The sequence below is a fragment of the Rattus norvegicus genome, chromosome 11 (genome assembly GCF_021556685.1).
Source record: "Rattus norvegicus strain SHRSP/BbbUtx chromosome 11, alternate assembly SHRSP_T2T, whole genome shotgun sequence".
NCBI lineage: Eukaryota > Metazoa > Chordata > Mammalia > Rodentia > Muridae > Rattus > Rattus norvegicus.
In genome coordinates, this window is record NC_141544.1 from 76,384,475 (window position 1) to 76,404,211 (window position 19,737).

Here is a 19,737-nt window from a genome sequence, read left to right on the forward strand (position 1 = left end):
CCTGAGTTCGGTTTCTAAATATACCAGTGCCATGTATCATCACACCATGACACAGCACATGCCTTCAACTCAGTATGTATAAATGACACATACAGAAAGCTGCTCTGTGTACTTCAGGAAACCAAGGTAAATAAGATGCTTTTCTGTCACGCTGTAGCTTATCACCTTCTAGAAAGAAACAAGACAAGCAGACTAGAATGTAAGGAAGCATGTATAAAAGGTCACTAGGAGTGTCAAAAAAATCACACACAAGTGAACCTCTCAACCATGGGTAAGAAATGGATGACTAAGTGGTTAAGGACAAGGGTATCTGGGACTAAACGCTGAGAAAGTCTTTATAACATCAAGGCAGAGAATACATAACAAAGACCGTCCAGACCAGTACAATTTCATTGAGATCAGGGCAATCATAGCAAGGATACATCTAACAAGCAAAGCAATAAACATTAGCATATTGCCAGGCAAGGTGGTGTACTTGGCAGGCAGAGGCAGGAAGATCTCTGTGAGTTCAAGGCCAGCTTGGTCTACAGAGTAAATTCCAGGACAGCCAGGGCTACACAGAGAAACCCTCTCCAAAAAAAAAAAGGAGAAAGGGGAGGGGGAGGGGAGGGGGAGGGGAGAAAAACCATATTGGCAGTTATGTTAATACAGAAGGAAATATTACCCTAGCAGTCAACACCCTTTGAAGAACATAAAATTCTCTTAACCTTTGCCAATATAAAATTTTAAAAGAAGTGGAAAATACAACTGAGAAAAGCATGAATCAATGAAGTGTTCTTAACCCATATACATTTTTCCTACTACTTGAAAATAACTAAAATACATAAATAGCAAATTGAACTAATTCTTGAATAAAATTCTAACCTGCACTGTCAGTACCATGGCCACTGTGGCCACTCAGAATCCGAAATTAAGTGGGAAAAACTAGGCAATGAAGATTTAATATGAAAAAATAGTAGGAAACAATAATTTTCATAATACATGTTGAAATAGTTTAATATACAGGGTTAAAAATATGTAAATACATAAATTTCATTTAACCTGTCACTTTTACTTTATGTGACCAAAAATGTTAAGATGCAGGGTCTTGCACCTGGGGTTTACGTGTCTCTCAATGACTTTGATCTTGTACCTTTCATTCATAGGCAGTCATCTGGATTAGCTGAACCGCAGCCTGTAAGTCACTTTTTAAAAATCACTTTTCTATATATAGAGAAAGATGCATTCTCTAAGTTCTGTCCCTCTAGAGAACTCTGCCAATACAGATTTTGGAAACAGAAGTGGTTCTCGAGCAACCTAAGTGTAAGAAGGGGTCTTTTAAGTATCTGAAACAGTCTTCCCAACTTGCCAACCCTAACAGTTACTGAAGCCTTTGGGGAGTAAGTACTGAAAGCCCATGGCGTGAGCCATTTTACGAACATAAGGAGACAAATGCATTTGGTCACCCTGACTCACGAATTATGAAAGGCTATGGCTTTGGCAATTCTTCATGTAAAATGCTTGACAACTGGTTGAACATAAGGAAAACGACGCTGCTGGCAGGCTGTTCCTAGCACATCTGGATAAACTGACCAAGGAAAATACAAGCAACTTGCAGCATCTCAGCAACTTCTATGAACTCGAGTGATAAAAATGATGGGCTCCAGATGCCCATAAAGTCTAGAGCTTTCTACGTGCACCGTGGAAGAGAATCTTCTCTCCTGCACCCAGAGCTCAAGTTGTGGAAAATCAAACTGAGTAAGGTTGGCTGAATTATAGCAAAAATGTGTTTGAACCAAACCAAAATTGTTTGACGGGTTGGCTGAAGCATTTGTCAAAAGAGGGCCTACTGAAAAGGAGCTGGAGATGGCTGATACCCCTTTGCTTCGTGTCAATTAGGGGGTGTCGGTGGCTAATAAGGGCATTAATTGGCAAAGAGTAAGATCCTGAAACTTGGGATGGGGATTGAGGGAAGACCCTACTGGAGCCAGGAACTCTGAACCTCGGGTTCTCAAGAGTGTCTCACCTGAGAAAGCAGTCTCTCTGCCCTCAGCAGATATGCGCCCAGCCGCACTGCCTGAAATCCTGTCTTCTTCACCTCTAAGTAAATTAATCCTCCACTGTCTGCTAAACCAGAAGTGACTTTCTCTGAAGGTGATGCCAGGCAAGACCATAATACCGATGTCCCTCAGGGTCTACCAATAGTTGCCTCTACACCTATATTCAAAGTTAATAAAGCAGGCTCCTAGAGGGGAGGCAGGAAGTGTAGTCCATGAGGAAAGGTACTACACTACTAACTACCTTAATGAGTTTTCTAATTCATTCAGCCAAAAGTCTGGGGAATCTGTGTGGAATGGATTTTAAGTGGGATAATAATGGTAAGAACATTAAAACTGGATCATGCTAAGTTTATTGATAGGGGCCCACTGAGTGGAGATTCTAGGTTTAATACGGAAGCTTACACAATTTAAAAAGGTGACTGAAGTTTGTTTGAATTGGCTTAAGTATTTGTCAAAAGGGAGCCTACTGAAAAGGAGCTGAGATGCCTGGTATCCCTTTGCTTAGCTGATGAAGGGATTTTAAGGCAAGGAAAGGGGGCAATGCTAGAGTGAGTATGCTGTGTAAAACCTAATCCTCCACAATAGGAAGATCCATAAGACATGCCTTTTACTAATCCTCTGTACTGGCTGGTTCTGTGTGTCAACTTGACACAAGCTGGAGTTATCACAGAGAAAGGAGCCTCTCTTAAGGAAATGCCTCCATGAGATCCAGCTTTAAGACATTTTCTCAATTAGTGATTAAGGGTGGGAGGGCCCATTGTGGGTGGTGCCATCCCTGGGCTGGTGCTCCTGGGTTCTATAAGAAAGCAAGCTGAGCAAGCCAGAGGAAGCAAGCCAGTAAACAACATTCCTCCATGGCCTCTGCATCAGCTCCTGCTTCCTGACCTGCTTGAGTTCCAGTCCTGACTTCCTTTGGTGATGAACAGCAATGTGGAAGTGTAAGCTGAATAAACCCTTTCCTCCCCAACTTGCTAATTTGTCATGATGTTTGTGCAGGAATAGAAACCCTAAGCCATCCTATAAGATGCAAAATGGTGAAAGGGGCACCAGCACATTTGAAGAGCTTTGCTGTTGTCCTTTCCCTTGTGCCAGACCTTAGAGCTGGAGATACTCCTGCTTAGTTGGACAAAATGAAATGCAATGGTTTAACTGGGCTCCAAAGAAGCAGGGGCCAGTGGAAGAACTAAATCACCAACGGCCAAGTGATCAAAGCTATTGCAGTGGGTAGGATAGACAAAGCAATGTCAAATGGCCTGGCCTGTAAAAGTCAGTACAGGCAAAATGAATTTAATGGGGGAATAACTCATTTGGACCTTTAGTACTGGTTAATCAATCATGCTGTTTCCAGGCATGAAATAGATAAAGATGACTACTGAACTCCTGATCTGTCTACTCAAAAAATTTCTCAAACAAATTAAAGAATGGCTACATTGTATCTTACGATGAGAATCTTGGCCCATGAACCTATTTCCAGACTTGAGCCAGTCTGCAGAACCAGAACCCCTTGAATGAAGAAGAGATGGCCAGGCTCTCCTGAGGAAAGACCTTGATAAAATACTGTGGTAGTTTGAGAAAAAATGGCCCCCTAGTGGCTCATGTATCTGAATGCTTAGTCACCCGGTAGTGGCATTACTTGAGAAGGATTAGGAGATGTGACCTCATTGGTGTAGATATGGCCTTCTCAGTGGAAGTGTGTCACTGGTAGTGGGATTAGAGATTTCAAAAACCCAAGCCGGGCCAGGCCCAATAGCTCTCTTCTTCCTCCTGCCTGTGGATCCAGATGTAGCACTCTTAGCTCCTGTCTTCTCTAGCATCGAGTCTGCCTGCATGCTCCCTTACTCCACCCCAGGATGCTAACTGACTAAACCTCTGCAACTATAAGCTAAGCCCAACTAAGTGCCCCCTCTTCTATGAGCTATGTGTCTCTTCACAGCAACAGAACACTGACTAAAATAAATATCTACAAGTCTTACTGTTAGCCTTTCCCCACTCCTTCCCCAGAGAGATATATACCTCTTTACAAGGGTAACTGTACCTTTTTTTTTTGGGGGGGGGGGGTGGTAATCAAACTTTCCAGGATCTACTAGATACTGCTTCTGAATTGGACTGATTCCAGGAGACCCCAAGAAACACCGCAACCCTCCAGTTAAAGCAGGGACTTAGGGATGTCAGGTCATTAATATTTTTGGCTGAAATCCAACTTATATTAGGTCCAGTGGGTCTCTGAATTCATCCTATAGTTATTTCCCTAGTCCTAGAACGTATAATTGATATACATACACTTAGAAGTTGGCAGAATTCTTAGTCATCAACTGATCATAAAATCTTAAAAAGAAACATCCAATCACTGTGTCTAATGCAGAAGAGGTAAAGATATTTGCCAAAACCCTGTCCTATTTCCCTTTGGAACAAATACAGAAAAATCACTGACAGAAGTATAGTGGCACACACCCAACCCCTACTCAGGAAGCTGACCAGGAAAATAGCAAATTTAAGGCCATCCCATGCTACATAGTGAAATTCTGCCTCAAAAATAAATAAAGGCATTATATAAATACATACAAACTAAGAACATTTCCAGATATATTTACCAAATCATAACTTTGAGCACTAGTGGCTGATGTCACAAGATAATATGAGATAATAACCCTGCAACGATATACAAACACATGATCCAAGTAACAGGAGAATGAAGTCAGCCGCTCAAAAGGTCCTGGAGACCCAGCAGCTCCGGAACCAGCAGTCACATTAGGGCTCTATGAACAAGGATGCTGCGGGGAGAGAAAAGGAGTCGCAGCAGGTAGAAATCCAAAAGGTAGAGCCTGAAAAAACGGTACTCTGTAGAGGAAAATCAAGCCTGTATCACCACGAACAATACAAGAAATGGTAACAATAAAGATATTTAAAAAAAAAACTGCAAAAAAAAAAGATATTTAAAAACAAAATAACGAAAATATATTGGCTGTGCATTTAGAACAGGCTTCACAGTTCTTTAAAATGATCAGCAAGTTACCATATGATCCAGCAGTTCTATTTCTAGGTACATATTCAGAAGACTTAAAATATATCCACATCAAAACTTGCTCATGAATGTCCAAAGCAGTGCAGCCAAAGCCCAGAAAACCCACATGCTAATGGACTGATGCACATGACACTTCCATTGAATGCAATTATTACCCAGCGATAAAAAGGAAGGAGGCCTTTTTAATCGTGCATTCTTTAGCATGAAAGACTGTAAGCTGTGTCAAGGAAAAGAAGCTGGTCCTAAAGGAAAGGCAGGGACAGATGTGGTAAACATCACGTCTGCAATTTCAGGCTACCAGACCCTGGGGAAGCAAGGGCATGAAGATCCTGTCATCCCACTCAAGAGGACAGAGAACGGTAGATCTCCAGATTGAGGGCAACCAACCTAGTCTACACAACAAGTTCCAGGCCAGCAAGGAAGAGACAGTGAGACCCTGGCTCAAAAACAAAAACAAAGAAATAAGGAGGGAGGGCGGAGATCTTACTATAGATCCATTTATATGAAATCTAGACTAGATATACACAGATTAATGCTTGCCTATAGCTAGCCAATAGATGATAGAAAGAGACCAGTAATGAACCGGTTTGTGTGTGTGTGTGTGTGTGTGTGTGTGTGTGTGTGTGTGTGTGTAGAGCGGGCGTTGAGAAAAACATTCTAAAATTGAGTCATGGTGATGGCTACACAATTCTATGAAAATACTAATAACCACTAAATGTTCAGTGGATAAACATTATGATATGTGAATTATATTCCAATATAGCTCTTCTCAAAAGGAAGTGTGGGCGTTTTCACAACCTGTTTTGGCTCTGACTACTGTTCAATGTCTAGATAGTGGGAATGATTCAATAATTTGACTAAAAATAGTAGTTTAATTATACCATAACAGGAGGTGGATGGACATGACAATGACATATACTACAAGCAGGGAGAAACAATATCTAAGGTTAATTTCATTCTGCTTTAGATTTGCCTTGAATTTATTTCTCCTAGTGCTGGAGAATGAACCATGGCCTCACAATGTTAGACAAACACCCACGGCTCAGTGTTATCCCCAGCGCTTTCTCTGCGTATCCTGACAGAATGTCAGCTGCCCAAGCAGCCCTTGGACTTGTTTCCTGCCTCAGTCTCTGAGCAGCTGGGATCACAGGACTTGCTCTCGTGTTATTTTTAAAGATAAACTAAAATTATACTAATCAATGAAAGGACAAAGACTACTGGAGAGAACAGCAGTCAGTGTTAAGGCTGTACCTGAGAAGTAAGGGTCTGGAAGGTAGATGACCAAGTAAGTGTATGTATTTGACTCAACTCAGTCTCTTCAGCGTGCCAAGAAGGAGACGGTGAATTCATTGAAAGACATTACCTGATCTTATAGAAGAGGGGAAGTAGAGAATGTCACATGCAAAGAGAGGCTTGGTCTTTGTGAAGCTCCAACAAACTTCTCAGACATTCAAAATAAAGAGTTCTTTGGCACAATTGAGATACCCACCTTCTCAATTCTCACGACATAGACCATGGCTTCATACAATTACTCTCTACACAGCTAGTCATAACATTTTAAAAAACAGAACAAAAAAATGAAAAGAAAAAAAACACTTAAATGAGGACCAGCAAAATGGATCAGTGGATAAAAAGTTGAAAAAGCAGACTAGAAAGTGTTAAATAATAACTCTTAAAAACAGCTTTGAGACACCTACAAACCAGGACACAAAGCTACGAATCTGTCAACCTGATGCCAGGTCTAACAGCAGCATAGCTAATGCTTCAGTTTTTTAATTGATTTTTTTGGTTTATTTTGTCAATCACTAACCAATTCTAAAAGGGTCAGATTCCAAAGAATCTACTGCATATTGATTAACTTCTATTCTTGGGAGAGACGAGGACCAGAAGGAAGGAGGCTCCAATTACAGGCACTAACGAATACATAATACATACCTGAATAACTGGTTGAAAACACAATTTAAAAAGTACTTCCGGAAAAATAACTACTGTTTGAAGTTAGCATCAAATTCTGTAAAAAGGGATAAGTATCTTTTCATGAACGATTGAAAGGGACATCAGACATGTATGGCACAAGCCTTTAATTTCAACACTAGGGAGGCAGAGACTGGCAGATCTGAGTTTGGGGACAGTCTGGTCTACAGAGTGAGTTCAGCCAAAGCTACACGGAAAAACCCTGGAGAGAGAGGGGAGGATGTGGGGGAGAGAGAGTGAGCGAGAGCTCTTATTAATGACTAATTTGGAGAAGCACTTCCTGATATTATACAGGGATAAAAATATGTAGCAGAAGATTTATTCACAGATTGCCAATGCTCTCCCAAAGCAACCAGTGCTAACTTAACATTACACAACAACAAAGGAAAGTCACATGTTATTTTCCCTTTTGTGCTGGCATAAATCCTAATATTTTTTCAAGGAACTATACTGTATTTACTAATAGGCATACCTGAAACTAACTTCAAAACCACTATGGTGAAAAGTCACAGAGTCATTGCTAAATTATCCTTTAAAGGGCTTGGACATCCTTTAAGAGTTGTTGGACATGGTAGCCAGCTTGACTTCCCAACTCCTGATCTGGGATTAAACTGAGACCATCACTGAGAGCCTTTACCCGCTGAGCCACGCCAACCGCCCTCAGCTGTAAACTTAACTGTAAGGTCATCTCGAGAAAACTGTTTCTCGATCAATGGTCACTTTGTCTTCTGTGCACAGAAGCTTTGACCCACACACATTTCCACATCATATTCAAAAGTTCCAAAGGCAATTTTTGTGATAATTAAAAAAGCATTTAGATAACCAAAGTTAGGTACCAAGACTGCAACAACCAGGCCGAGGTTCCTGCACCATGAAACTTTTTCTTCTGAAAATTACGCATGGTTTTCCTTTTACCAGCTCTAAAACACCCCGGAAAGATCAGACAGAGAACGATGTTAACCGTTTCAACAACTTCACCGCCTCAGAGTGACTATGTGCTCGGTGGAACAGTGCCTGGGGAATCAGGTTGGTCCTGTCTTGGGAGCAGGCTTTACTGCTGCCCCGCCCATGCACCTCTGCTCCCCACTCACACTGTAGGGCACTAATCTCACCCTGCCTGCCCTCATCCCTGTACCTCAAGCCCCTAAACCTTATTTTAAAATACTAAAAAAGACAGCTCAGTGCTAAAAAGCTGCTAAAAGCCCTGGCCACCAAACCAGACGATCTGAGTTCAAACCTCAGCACCCACATAATGGAAGGAGAGAGCCGATTCCTCCAACCTCCACATGCACATACAGACATTAACAAATGTAAAAACTTTAATGGAAAGTACAGAAAAAAAGGAACTGTGGCACCAGGGTCAGCATGTTTCTTAGCCTGCTCTATACACAAAGCTCGCACAAAGTTTCCTGGGCCTGGAGACATGGCTCAGTGGTGAAGAGCACTGACTGTTCTTCCAGAGATCCTGAGTTCAATTCCAGCCTCTACATGGTGGCTCACAACCATCTATAATGGGATCTGAAACCCTCTTCTGGTGTGTGTGAGGACAAAGCACTCATAAATACTGAATAAATAAATAGTTTCTCATCACAGTATACTGCTAAGTACTTGATAACTTGGCCTTTCCCAGACTTGTCTGCCCAAAACAACTGCAATTCAGGTCCAGAGTAAGATTCTGATGAAACTGGGCACAAGAACCATCTGAAGGGGTGGTAATATGAGAAGACACCTCATTTTCTAAATGCAGTTTCTAGTCAGCCATGATAAACTGCTCAATCTCTAGGTCCCTAAAGTTTTGGAATAGTGCTTGCCACTTGATACTTAGCATCCTCAAGGTGTATGCACCAGAGGTCCACGCGACGCTGACCGAAATATCCTAAGTCTTAACAGCTGTGAGTCAGTCTAGCTAATAGGAGTGAAAAGCAAGGTCCTGGTTTTCAATCTCACTCACAAACAGGGTTGTTTTTATTCCATTAAATAGGAAAATCAAGAAATTAGCTAGTGAGATGGGTGTGGTGGGGCATACTTAAATCCTAGCATTTGGGAGGCAGAGGAAGGCAGATCTCTGTCTCTCCAAAGCTAGTTCCACGACAGCCAGGGCTACACAGGGAAACCCTGTCTCAAAAAAAAAAAAAAAGGGGGGGGGGTGAGGAATAGTTCCTAATAACCTATTTCTTCCATATCACAAGGAAATGAACCTTCCTTGGAAATTAGGGCGCCTCCAAGTTGCTAACTAGTCTTTGATTATAAGACAGTATAATTTGATATTGCAGAATACTATGCAACTTATAAATTGGTCTATTTTCACTGATGATTTTTTTTTTGTTGTTGTTGTCTTTCTATGCAGTCCTGGCTGACCTGGAACTACTTCACTTGCCATGTCGACAGGGCAACCAGTGACCGGCCTGCCTCCTCAGAACTGGGATTAAAGATGTGTGCCACAGCTGCTAATGAAAATGTTATGTGTTGAAACAACCTAAGTGATAGTATTTCCCTCTTTCCATACCTTATATACAAGCACTATATCTGAGCAACCAGCCAAGTTGTCTTCCAATGGTTCGCCATAAGCCTTGGCCAAGCTGGCCTCAAACTTACAGAGATCCAAGTCCCTCTGCCTCCAGAGTGCTGATCAAAAGCCGTGTGCCACCACTGCCCAGCCTCACCATAAGCATCTGACAAAATGTTAACCAAAATCACCGTGCACTCACTCTATTTTGAGTAAAAGGTGTTATTCAACAGTAGAATCTGTGTATATGTTAATATTCATTTAATCTCCATAAATCTGGATGTGAATAAAAATTGATTTCATTACAGCAAGGAAAAAGTGTTTGAGAGGCTAGAGAGATGGCTCAGTGGTTAACAGCATGGACTACAATTCCCAGCAACCACATGGCAGTTCACAGTTGTCTGTAACTCCAAGATCCAGCACCCACACAGAGAGAAATACAGGTAACACATTAATGCACACAAAATAAAAATAAATTAAAATAAAAAATATTTGAAATATACTTATTTAATAATGCCTCAACAGAAAAAAATGTTAACAATCAACTTTTAATTAAATCTTAAAGGTATTATTTTACAGGCAAATTTTACCTAAGAAGCATTACTTATGAAAAATACATTTAAGAATGACCCAAAGATTAAGACTATATAAAATGACTAGTGGTGGAAGGCACTTTCATCCCAGCATTTGGGAGGCAGAAGCAAGTGGGTATCTGTTAATTCAAGGCTAGGCAGGTCTACATAGCAAGTAAGTACCAGAACAGCCAGGGCTACACAGAGAAAAACCCTGTCTCAAAACAAAACAAAATATGTGTTTAAGTATAACCTCTAGTTACTGTCCTCAAATACAACCTGGCATTTCTAGGTGAGGATTAGAAATTAACAGACTAGAAAGTTAAGCTCTGCTAGTAACCGACCGCCAGACACTTATTGTATGCCATTTTTAAAAACTGAACTCATCCGCCCTCTCGTCTCAGCATTTTCTCAATTTCCCATTACAATGAACAATGTAACCCAGCGGTCAAGTCTTCCAGACCAATAACCTCAGACTTTATTTTTAACTCCTGACTCCACAAATATTCTCCTTCAGTCCAATCCAAAGCCCTGCCAGCTTTTCCCTCATGAGTCCTCAAATCTCTTCCTTTCATCCCATGTTCACATTTCACTGTGATCTCTAACATAGTCTACTATCTCCCAAAAGGCTTCTAATGTCTCTCCCTTCAGCTATCCAAATCCCTTCAGAACGTCTTGTTCAGCAATGCACAGTTAGTGCAGACAGATAGCTCCTAGATCCCCACCCGAACCTACAGGCCTTTTCTGCCCTTTATTAACTTACTTTCCTCTAAGCCTCAGCTCCCACGTCCCGGTTCTCCCGTGTAGGCTGGGGTAATTGAGATATACCACCTTACCTCCCATACAGAACAGACTGGCTGGGCCTGCCTTCTACCCAGTGCACTGCTTGTGTCTCCACAGGCTCATGGACTTAGCCAGCACCTGTTTTAAGAAGCACCTCTGCGGAAACCTCCCTGCTCCTTCCTCATCACCCTTTTCCTGTGTCCCTCTGAACAAATGGTTCACTTGGCGTTTTATAATACTGCGGTTATCAGGCTTATCGCCTTCGCCCTTTTCTGAATGTGTATGCCTTTACATCAGAGGCTCTGGGAACAAGGACTTAATGTCATACATGCCTTTTTGAACACCAGCACCCTAACAAATTCCTCTTTCATCTATGTGTCCTTAATATCAAGGTTATTTTTAAAAAAAAAATAGTAATAATTAGCATCTTTTTAATGTTGACTGATATGGTAAATATAAAATTAAAACACTTTAAACTATATTCCTCTGGGATTTCCTCCACCCTAAAGAAACTCTATCAAGGCTAAGTTGTTTTCAAAGAAAATCCTGGAAACAAGAAGAGAAATTCCCAACTTTGGTATTTTAGTCTGGCATTACAGATCTCTGAAATAAACCTCATAAATGGTCTAAAATTGACTGGGTTTTTTTTTTTTTTAAACTAGTCAAAGCACAAATACTGAAGTACCATGAAAGGCTCTTCAGTAGTTACCATGAAGTCTACTTCATCATCACTGAAAATGACCCTAGCATTTTTTAAAATTCCTTTCAAATGACTCCATAAAGTGCTTAGAAAGCATGACCCTTCCCTGAAAGATGTGAAATCAGCTTCCCTCTTAACATGCCCTGCGTTCTAAATTGGCTAGTCACTCACTGAAGGAAAGAAAAAAGTTAACTTGCAAAAATCTCTCCCACTCAGCTATCGCTCTGGATACAACTTTGGACTTCTCTGTTCCAGACAAGGTCCAAAAGCCTACAGAACTGCAATCCTGCATGCAGCTGGAGGATTCCTCACTCCCAGTTGCTTAATCAATTGCACATAACAATCCTGCGTGCAACTGGAGGATTCCTCACTCCCAGTTGCTTAATCAATTGCACATAACAGCACATGCATTTTAACTTTTTAAAAATCTTAGTTCTTCAGTTACAGCAGCTCCTCTCAGCCACAAAACAGTTTTATCTATCTCCTCCCTCTTCTTTCTCAAGGAATAAGGAAAATACCATAGATATTTTGGCCAGAATCTGCAACTATGTTCTAATAAGCTGTCATGAAATACCACATAAACATCTCCACAAATAGATACATTTGAACACTGGATACTCGGTATACCAAACACTTCAAGAACACAGACTTTTTTTTTTTTTCAGCACAGATTCCCCAGCAAAAGACTGACAGATACTCATAGATACATTTTAAATCAGCCTAAAAAGGTATCCACTTGTACTCTTTAAAAAAAAAATTAACAAGTAATAAATGCAACACCACTTCAAAATTAAACTTAAATGACAGTCAGTGACAACACTTAACTTAGTATTTGGCAATATGGCAATACAACCTCAATCAAAAGTTGAATCTCCAAGTTACCTTTTGATTACACAAATTATATGGTGGCAGATTGGTAATGTCAAAACAGGAAGGTTAAGAGATAACACATTAAACCACTTAAAAATTAAAAACAATGCACTCAGAGATGCATCTGCTGCGGGATATTTCTCAGCTCCCACCAGCCCGGAGAAGAGTGAGGGATGGATACTAGCTCGCCTCCAACGGGAATGTGGGTTACCAAGCAAGTTCCTCCCCAGATTCAAAAATACTTTGTGTAGTCACACAGGCAAAAAGGAAATATTAGGAGGCTGGGGCATTTAGTATCTCTATTTAGAATGCAGACCCGTGATAACCTGAGCTAACTAAAATAAACCCCCTCATTCCAGAAGACACGGACTCGGCAAATGTACATCATGGTTTATTAATCAAGCGTTGTCCTCTTTATTCAAAGGGATGGGCAAGCGAAAGCTTCCACCGCTTAACCCGGAGGCACTGGGGCACTTGAAAAGACTGACTACCAACAGCACGGAGAACGTAAGAAAATAAGTTTCGAATCCAATCAGCCAAATAAAACTAATATTCTCTCAATTCAAGGTTAATGAGGCTGGGGGAGGGGGGTATGGGTATGGGAGGAGAAAAAGGAGCTGCCTCATCTTGAGTCAAGACAGGTTTTGCCCTTTTCCACTACCACTGGCTGACTGACTGTTCTATCAGGTCTGTTAGTTTAGATCCTGGTATTTCGAGGTTTCTTATCTTAATGGTGAGGTGGAGAAAGGGTGTAAAATAAAATCGATACTCACTGCTAACTTTCATGCTACCAAAAGCTGAAGGCTGCTGCACTGGCTTGCAGCTCTCCGCAAAGGAGGTGGTTCTCGGTCGCCCCGACATGATGGCTCTTCTCGATTCACCTTTTCCTTCCTTAATCCTTTTCTTCCTTTTGTTTTATGTTAGGGTACTAGGTTAATAATAAATGCAGCATTAAGTTCTCCCGCAAGAAAAAAAAAAAAAAGACTTCGTTCTCTTGGCCTTTCACTCCTTTTGTATAGCTATTTAAGAAGAAAAAAAAAAGGAGCTATGTATTTCTTCAAGACAGATCGGTACGGATATTTAACACATAGATGATTTAGAGCTGGGGGGAAAATATAATTCTTTCACCTCCCTTTCCTGGGAGAGGAGAAAAAGGGTGGAGTGGAATCCTTAAAAAATATATATATATCACGTGAACGAGGGCAAATACTTGATTGAAAATAAGTACTCTGAGTATTATATTTTCCTCGGGGATTTTTTTCCGAGTCAATGAAGAAGGGAAGCGGCGGAAGGATCACGAGCCTCACGCTTGAAGAGAAGGGGGATGGGAAGGAGGGAGGAGATGGCTCGGAGATGCGACGGCAAACGCTGCGGCTCCGGCAGCAGAGGGATCCGGCGGTCTGACGGCGGCGGCGGCCGGGTGAATCGGAGGGCAGCGCAGTCGCGAGTCAGTGGCGGGCGGTGGCGGCGGCGGCTCCTCTCCTCATTGCGCCAGGAGCAGCTGCAGGCGGTGGCTGGATCCAGCGGCCATGGCGGCAGCGGCGGCGGAGGCAGCTCCCTTCAGACCCCAGGCAGCGGCTCCCTGACTGCTCCCCATACGCCGGGGACATGGGAACCAGGCAACCGCTTCCGTCCCTCGGGGTCCCCTCCCCCGTCCGCGGCCCCGGCACGGCCGGCCTCCGCCCCTCGCCTCTGCTGAGCGGCTGCTCGGGAAGTGTCCGCGCTGTGCCCCGAGCCCGAAGCCCTGTCAGCGGCTGCAGGGACGGCTCCTCCTCGCTGCCTTCCTTCCTTTGTCACTCGGCCCAGGCGGCGGCGACGGCGGCGACACAAGCCCGCATTCGGCCGGGTCGGGGGCTGCTCTGTGCGAGGCGCGCCGTCTGCGCAGTCGCCTAGCCCTTCCCCACTCCCCCCTCCCCCTTCCTACTCGTCCTCCGCCTCCTTCCTCCCCCACCCAGCCTTACACCGCCCAGCGCCCCGCCGCCCGCGTAACAGGCGTCTGGGAATCGCTCGCCGAGCCCGCGCCCGCCAGCTTCGGCTGTGGAGCCGAAACCTAAGCTGGAACCAATCAAAGACGTCGTTTGCTTGCAGCTCCGGCCGGAAAAAGCCGAGCGGCCTAAATAACCAATGAGGAGACGCCGCTGGGAGACCACGCCCCGGCAACGAGGAATGCCGAAGGTAGCCGAAAAGAGGGAAAGAGGGTTCGCCTTGTTCTGTGGCTGGCTGGAGAAAAGATTCGACAATAGCGACAGTGGCCAATCGGAGCTCTAGGCCCGCAGGGGGAAGCCTGAAGAGTTAAGGACAGCGAAACTCCCGAGTCGCGGGAGGAACTACTCGGCTGGGCACCGCGCCCGTTTCCTCATTGGCTGGACAACTCCACCGGGCGTGTTCTTTTCTCAGTGATTGGTGAAGGGAAGGGGGCTTCCGAGGACATCTGGCCAGTCAGAGCCTCCCCTCCCTCTTTGAGGCGGGGAGAAGACGAAAGCGGAGGGAGTGCATCTATAAAGTGCCATCTCATTGGTCTGCAGCATCGGAGCTGTAGCGCGGGGGAGGGGAGCCGCAAAAGGGAGAAGGAGGGTGTAGGAGCCCGTGGCGGCGGCCAATGGGCGACCACTGCTGTGTAATCGCAAGACCTAGCTGCAGTGGGATTGGCCTCGGGTGGTCCCTAGAGCGGGCGGACCGGCTGAGTGGTCGGCCTGCGTCTGCTCTCCGACCCGACGCTCGTGCTGGCTGTGCAGCCGGTCTGAAAATGCTGGCGGTCGGAGGGCCGAGCCGCGAGCGCTCTAGTGGGACGAGAGGTTGTCCCCATTCCCGGGAGCTCCGCGGGGCGCAGCTTACCGAGTGCGCCCGAGGCTCCCCACCGCGCGAGCTAAGGATATGGGAACGTCTTCCCTGAAAGACGTAGGCACTCAAATGGAAACAAAGCTTCCAGAGAGGGAGCGCCTCTGGGCAGCCGCGCCCGCCCGTCGCGGGGGGCCGCTGATATCGTGGGGGTGGGGGGAGCCCTTTGCAGCAGGCGCACACTGCCAGGTCTGGCCTTCTGGAAACGCCCCCGAAAGATGAGCTCATGCTAGATGCGCGCGTTCTTTGGGCGCGACTGTACAGCGCAAAAGCAACCCCGAAAACAGGTGAGGGGAAATGTGGTCAGGCCGATACCCTGAAGCCTACAAGGAAGCTCAAGTCAGAATTGCTCGTAGCAGTTTTTAGTGTTTCGGGTGATATGCACACTGCTGCTCAAGTAGGTTTCACGTGTAGTCAAGCGTCCATTGTTCTACAAAGGAGACCATTGCCTTGGTCCGTCCATCCGAGAGCTGGGTAGCGTGGCTACTATGACGAGAGTAAATTAGAGTGGACACTGGCAATCCTGTCTGTAATCCCGTGATACTTGTAGTATCCACCCGCATAGTCATCTCTTTCTGTTGAGATGCTATCTCCAGAAAGCACATGTAAAAGTACACGTACTTGATCAGATTACCTAGCTATTGCTTTAAAATCTGATGAGAGGCTTGGGGCAGAACAAAGTAAGCTTTGAAGGGAGACAGTAAAGGTCTGGATAGTGTTTGCAGACTCAGATGTCTATAGAGGCCTGGCAAAGCGAATGAATGACACTGGCCTGGTGGAAGACAATAGGAATGTTAGGCGATGTGGAAATGGGAGTATCCATCCATGCCCTTAAGGGGGTCCACATTAAGATAGCCCTATTCCCTTTTTTGTTCCCAAAACCATAACGTTGAAGTTTTATGTGAAATTTTTAAATCTTAAGTGTTGGCTATCGATACGCCGAAACCACGTAGACCAACAAAGTAAAATCCCAGGAAAATATGCCCAACAGGCAACCAATTTGTAATCTCATCCCTTAGCACAGATTTTATGCCCCAGGTCCAGAAGAGGCTCTTGCCCTTCACAATTAAAATAGTATATAAGGTAGCTGGATGCCATGGGGGAGGGTAAAGAATGTTAAAAAGCAAACGCCTTGCTTGGCAACTTTGTCATTTGAATGGTGCCTCTCCATGCTATTATGAAAGACCTTTGCCACTGTTCTAAAATGCTGTGGTGCAAAACTTTAAATCCTTCCTACCTAATTATACCAGCAGGAAAGTAAATAACAAGGGTTTAGTTTGTAGAAACTGGCAACGTGGCTATTCTTGTACATAAAACTGGTACAGAAATAGTCTACCTTAGGGTTATGATTAGTAACTTTTCTGTTGCCTTCAGATATTTTTAACTCAATTGAAAAAAAATCTAGCTAAGGTTTCCCTTTTCATAGGAAAAATACATATTTCAGTCCACAAATAGGACTTGAAGAAGGAAATGTTTATTTAATAAAACACAGAACAGCCAGGTATGGTGGCACACACCTTTAATACTAGTACTGCCAAGGCAGATAAATCTCTGAGTTCAAGACCAGCCTGATCCACATGAGTTTGGGTGGGGGTGGTGGACACGGACTACCATTCAGTAGTGGTTTTCTGACGTTTAAAACCTCTTACTTTGCCTCCCTACATGGTGGGAACTACTGGAAAAGGTGTTAGTGTGCCTTGAAAGTTAACTAATTTTTGCAAGACCCACAAAGTTAAGGTAGCAGAACCAGGGTTCATGCCCCTTGTTCTTAGCCTCTACTGCACAACTCTCTCTTGGTCCAGTCCCCACAGCCCTCAGGTTCTGCTAAAGGTGTTATGAAAGCCTGATTACCTAAACTCAATCTGCAGAATCCACCAATGCTGAGGGAGGGGACCAAATCCATTAACTTGCTTCTGGCCTCTAAATCTGAACACCATGGCACATACCAGTGCCACTAGTAATAATAAAAGACAGATATCTTACTCAACCAGGAGCTCACCAATTTGGCTAGACTGTCTGGCCAGTGAACTCAGAATCTACCTGTCTCTGTCCCCCAGTTTTGGGGTGGTAAGCACCCCAGCTTTTATGTAGGTTCTAGAAATCTTAACCTAGCTCTTCATGGTTATACTTCAACCACTGAAGCATATCCCCAATCCTAGAATAACTAATTTTAGTTATACTTTTTTAATTGAATGTATATAGGGTGTTACCTCTATAAGTATGTCTCTGCTTGGAACCCACAGGGACTTCTGGAACTATAGTTGCTGACAGTTGTGAGCTGTCATGGCTATGCTGGAATTGAACCTGGGTCCTCTGAAAGAACCACTGAGCTATCTCTCCGGGCCCCAAAATATAAACCTTGCAGTTTGAGAGCTGGCAAGATGGCCTAGCAGGTAAAGGTATCTGGTGCCAAGCCTGATAACATGCTTTCAGTGCTCAGGACCAACATGGTAAAAGGACAGATCCAATCCCATGCAAACTCAAGAACAAGCCTACACATGGAGACAAACATGCACACACAACAAAGCTTGTGAATGTAATTTTTAAAATTTGCCATTTGAGTTGCTGGCTTGATTTTCATTTTTAAAAAAAAAAAAAACTGTTAATAAGTTTTGGCTTGGGGTTAGGGAAGGCTTCCTAACAAGTTTCTGAAATGACCTTAAACGTATTTTTGTGATTTCGTACTATACATTTATTCATAGTTTGAGTCATATATTCGAATGCTCAATCATCAGGGAGTAGCCCTACCTAGAAGGATTAGGAAGCGTGGCCTTGTTGGAGGAAGTGTGTTACTGGAGGTAGTCCCTAAGGTTTCAGAAGCCCAAGCCAGGCCCGTGGGTCTCATCCTACTACCTACGGATAAGGATGTAGAACTCTCAGTTACCTCTCCAGCACCAGGTCTGCCTATATGCTGCCATGCTCCCCGCCTTGATGAGAATGCACCAAACCTCTGAAGCTGTAAGCCAGCTCCAATTAAATGCTTCCCTTTATAAGAATTGTCATGTCATGTTTTCTCTTCACAACAATAGAACAGTGCCTAAGACACTGACATTCTCCACACTGATGATCATAAAATCAATATGTCCTTCAACTGGAAAATGTTGAAGACGTTCTACATCACGCAGCATCAAATACTCCACCAAGATATAGTTCTTGATACTCGTTTATTTAATTGTACAATGAGGAATGCACTATTGAATGACAGGACAACTTGCAGGAATTTGTCCTTCTCTGCCCTTGGCAGTAAACAACTTTACCCTGAGCCTCTACCTCACCAGCCTTAAACTTCAATTCTTTATGTAAAAATAAACAAGCCCATCCATGTCATTCAGATGCAAATTTTCTTTTTTAATGAAGGATAAAGTCATCTGCAACAAACTGCAAATAAATTTCGTTACCATCAGCAAATGTTTGATTGGTGTGTCTATATTATATAAGCATATATGTCGAAATTTCCTAGTCAAAGAAGGATTGCAAGTAGAGCGAGCTTAAGCAGCCCTGCTCAAATTAACACGACTGAAAAGACTGGCCAGCTCTCATCATCTCGGCGGCACACTAAGTACCAAAGTATAGAGATGACTGAAAGCCATCCAGACATGACTCCTGTCCCAGCCTGAGGGAGCTCTCCTGCAGTGATAGCAAGCACAGAGGACTGGAAGGGTCCCAAGGGTTTGTCTGCACCTTATATTTAAGACTAGTAGTTACTATTAGTGCTCTCTCTCTCTCTCTCTCTCTCTCTCTCTCTGTCTGTCTGTCTGTCTGTCTGTCTCTCTCCTCACTCACTCAACAGGGTCTCACATCACTACATAGCCCTGGCTATCCTGGAACTTGACATGAGACCAAGCTGACTGGCCTCAGAGTCTCAGAGATCTGCTGCCTCTGCTTCCTCACTGCTAAAAGTAAAGGTATACACCACCATACCAGCCTATGTTTGCCTTAAGAAGTGACAGGGAAAAGGAAAAAAAAATATATATATATATACACACATACATATACATATACACACATACACACACACACAATATTTCTAGTTATTAACTGGTAGATACTAGTACCTTCATTCCTTAGTCTAAAGAACATGTGTTATTGATCCGTAATATAACTATTCCCAGATTAGAACAAATCCACCATCTCAGAGGAATTTTATAGCCAGTGTCTTGGGTTTTGTTTTGCTTTTTATTTTCAGTAGCCTGTTGCTTATGCATTACAAGGTTGGTTTTTCTTTTTAACCTGACTTTCACAGCTTGTTAAACTGATTTCTATGAGTCACATATGAGGCACAGATTTTACCAGTGGAGCAAGAGCACATGATAGCAACAAAGACACCAACTTGTGGTAAGAAGCACTTTGTTGGTTAGTAGCAGAACATAATGATCAGCAAATAGGCTTGAAACTTTTAAAACTCTTAACCTTACGAGATACAGTCCATATGT

At 43.5% G+C, this 19,737-nt stretch overlaps 1 protein-coding gene across 6 annotated transcripts in view; it reads right to left on the bottom strand.

Annotated features, from left to right (window-relative positions):
• Positions 1-14,327, bottom strand: part of Gsk3b (glycogen synthase kinase 3 beta) — a 149,630-nt gene extending 135,303 nt beyond the window's left edge. For 5 of the 6 annotated variants that reach the window (XM_087577036.1, XM_087577034.1, XM_087577035.1 and 2 more), the window contains exon 1: positions 13,240-14,327. In XM_087577036.1, the coding sequence (XP_087433162.1) occupies positions 13,240-13,327 (88 nt within the window). In that variant the 5' untranslated portion in view covers positions 13,328-14,327. 6 annotated transcript variants of the gene reach the window in all.
• Between the last annotated feature and the right edge of the window lie 5,410 nt (positions 14,328-19,737).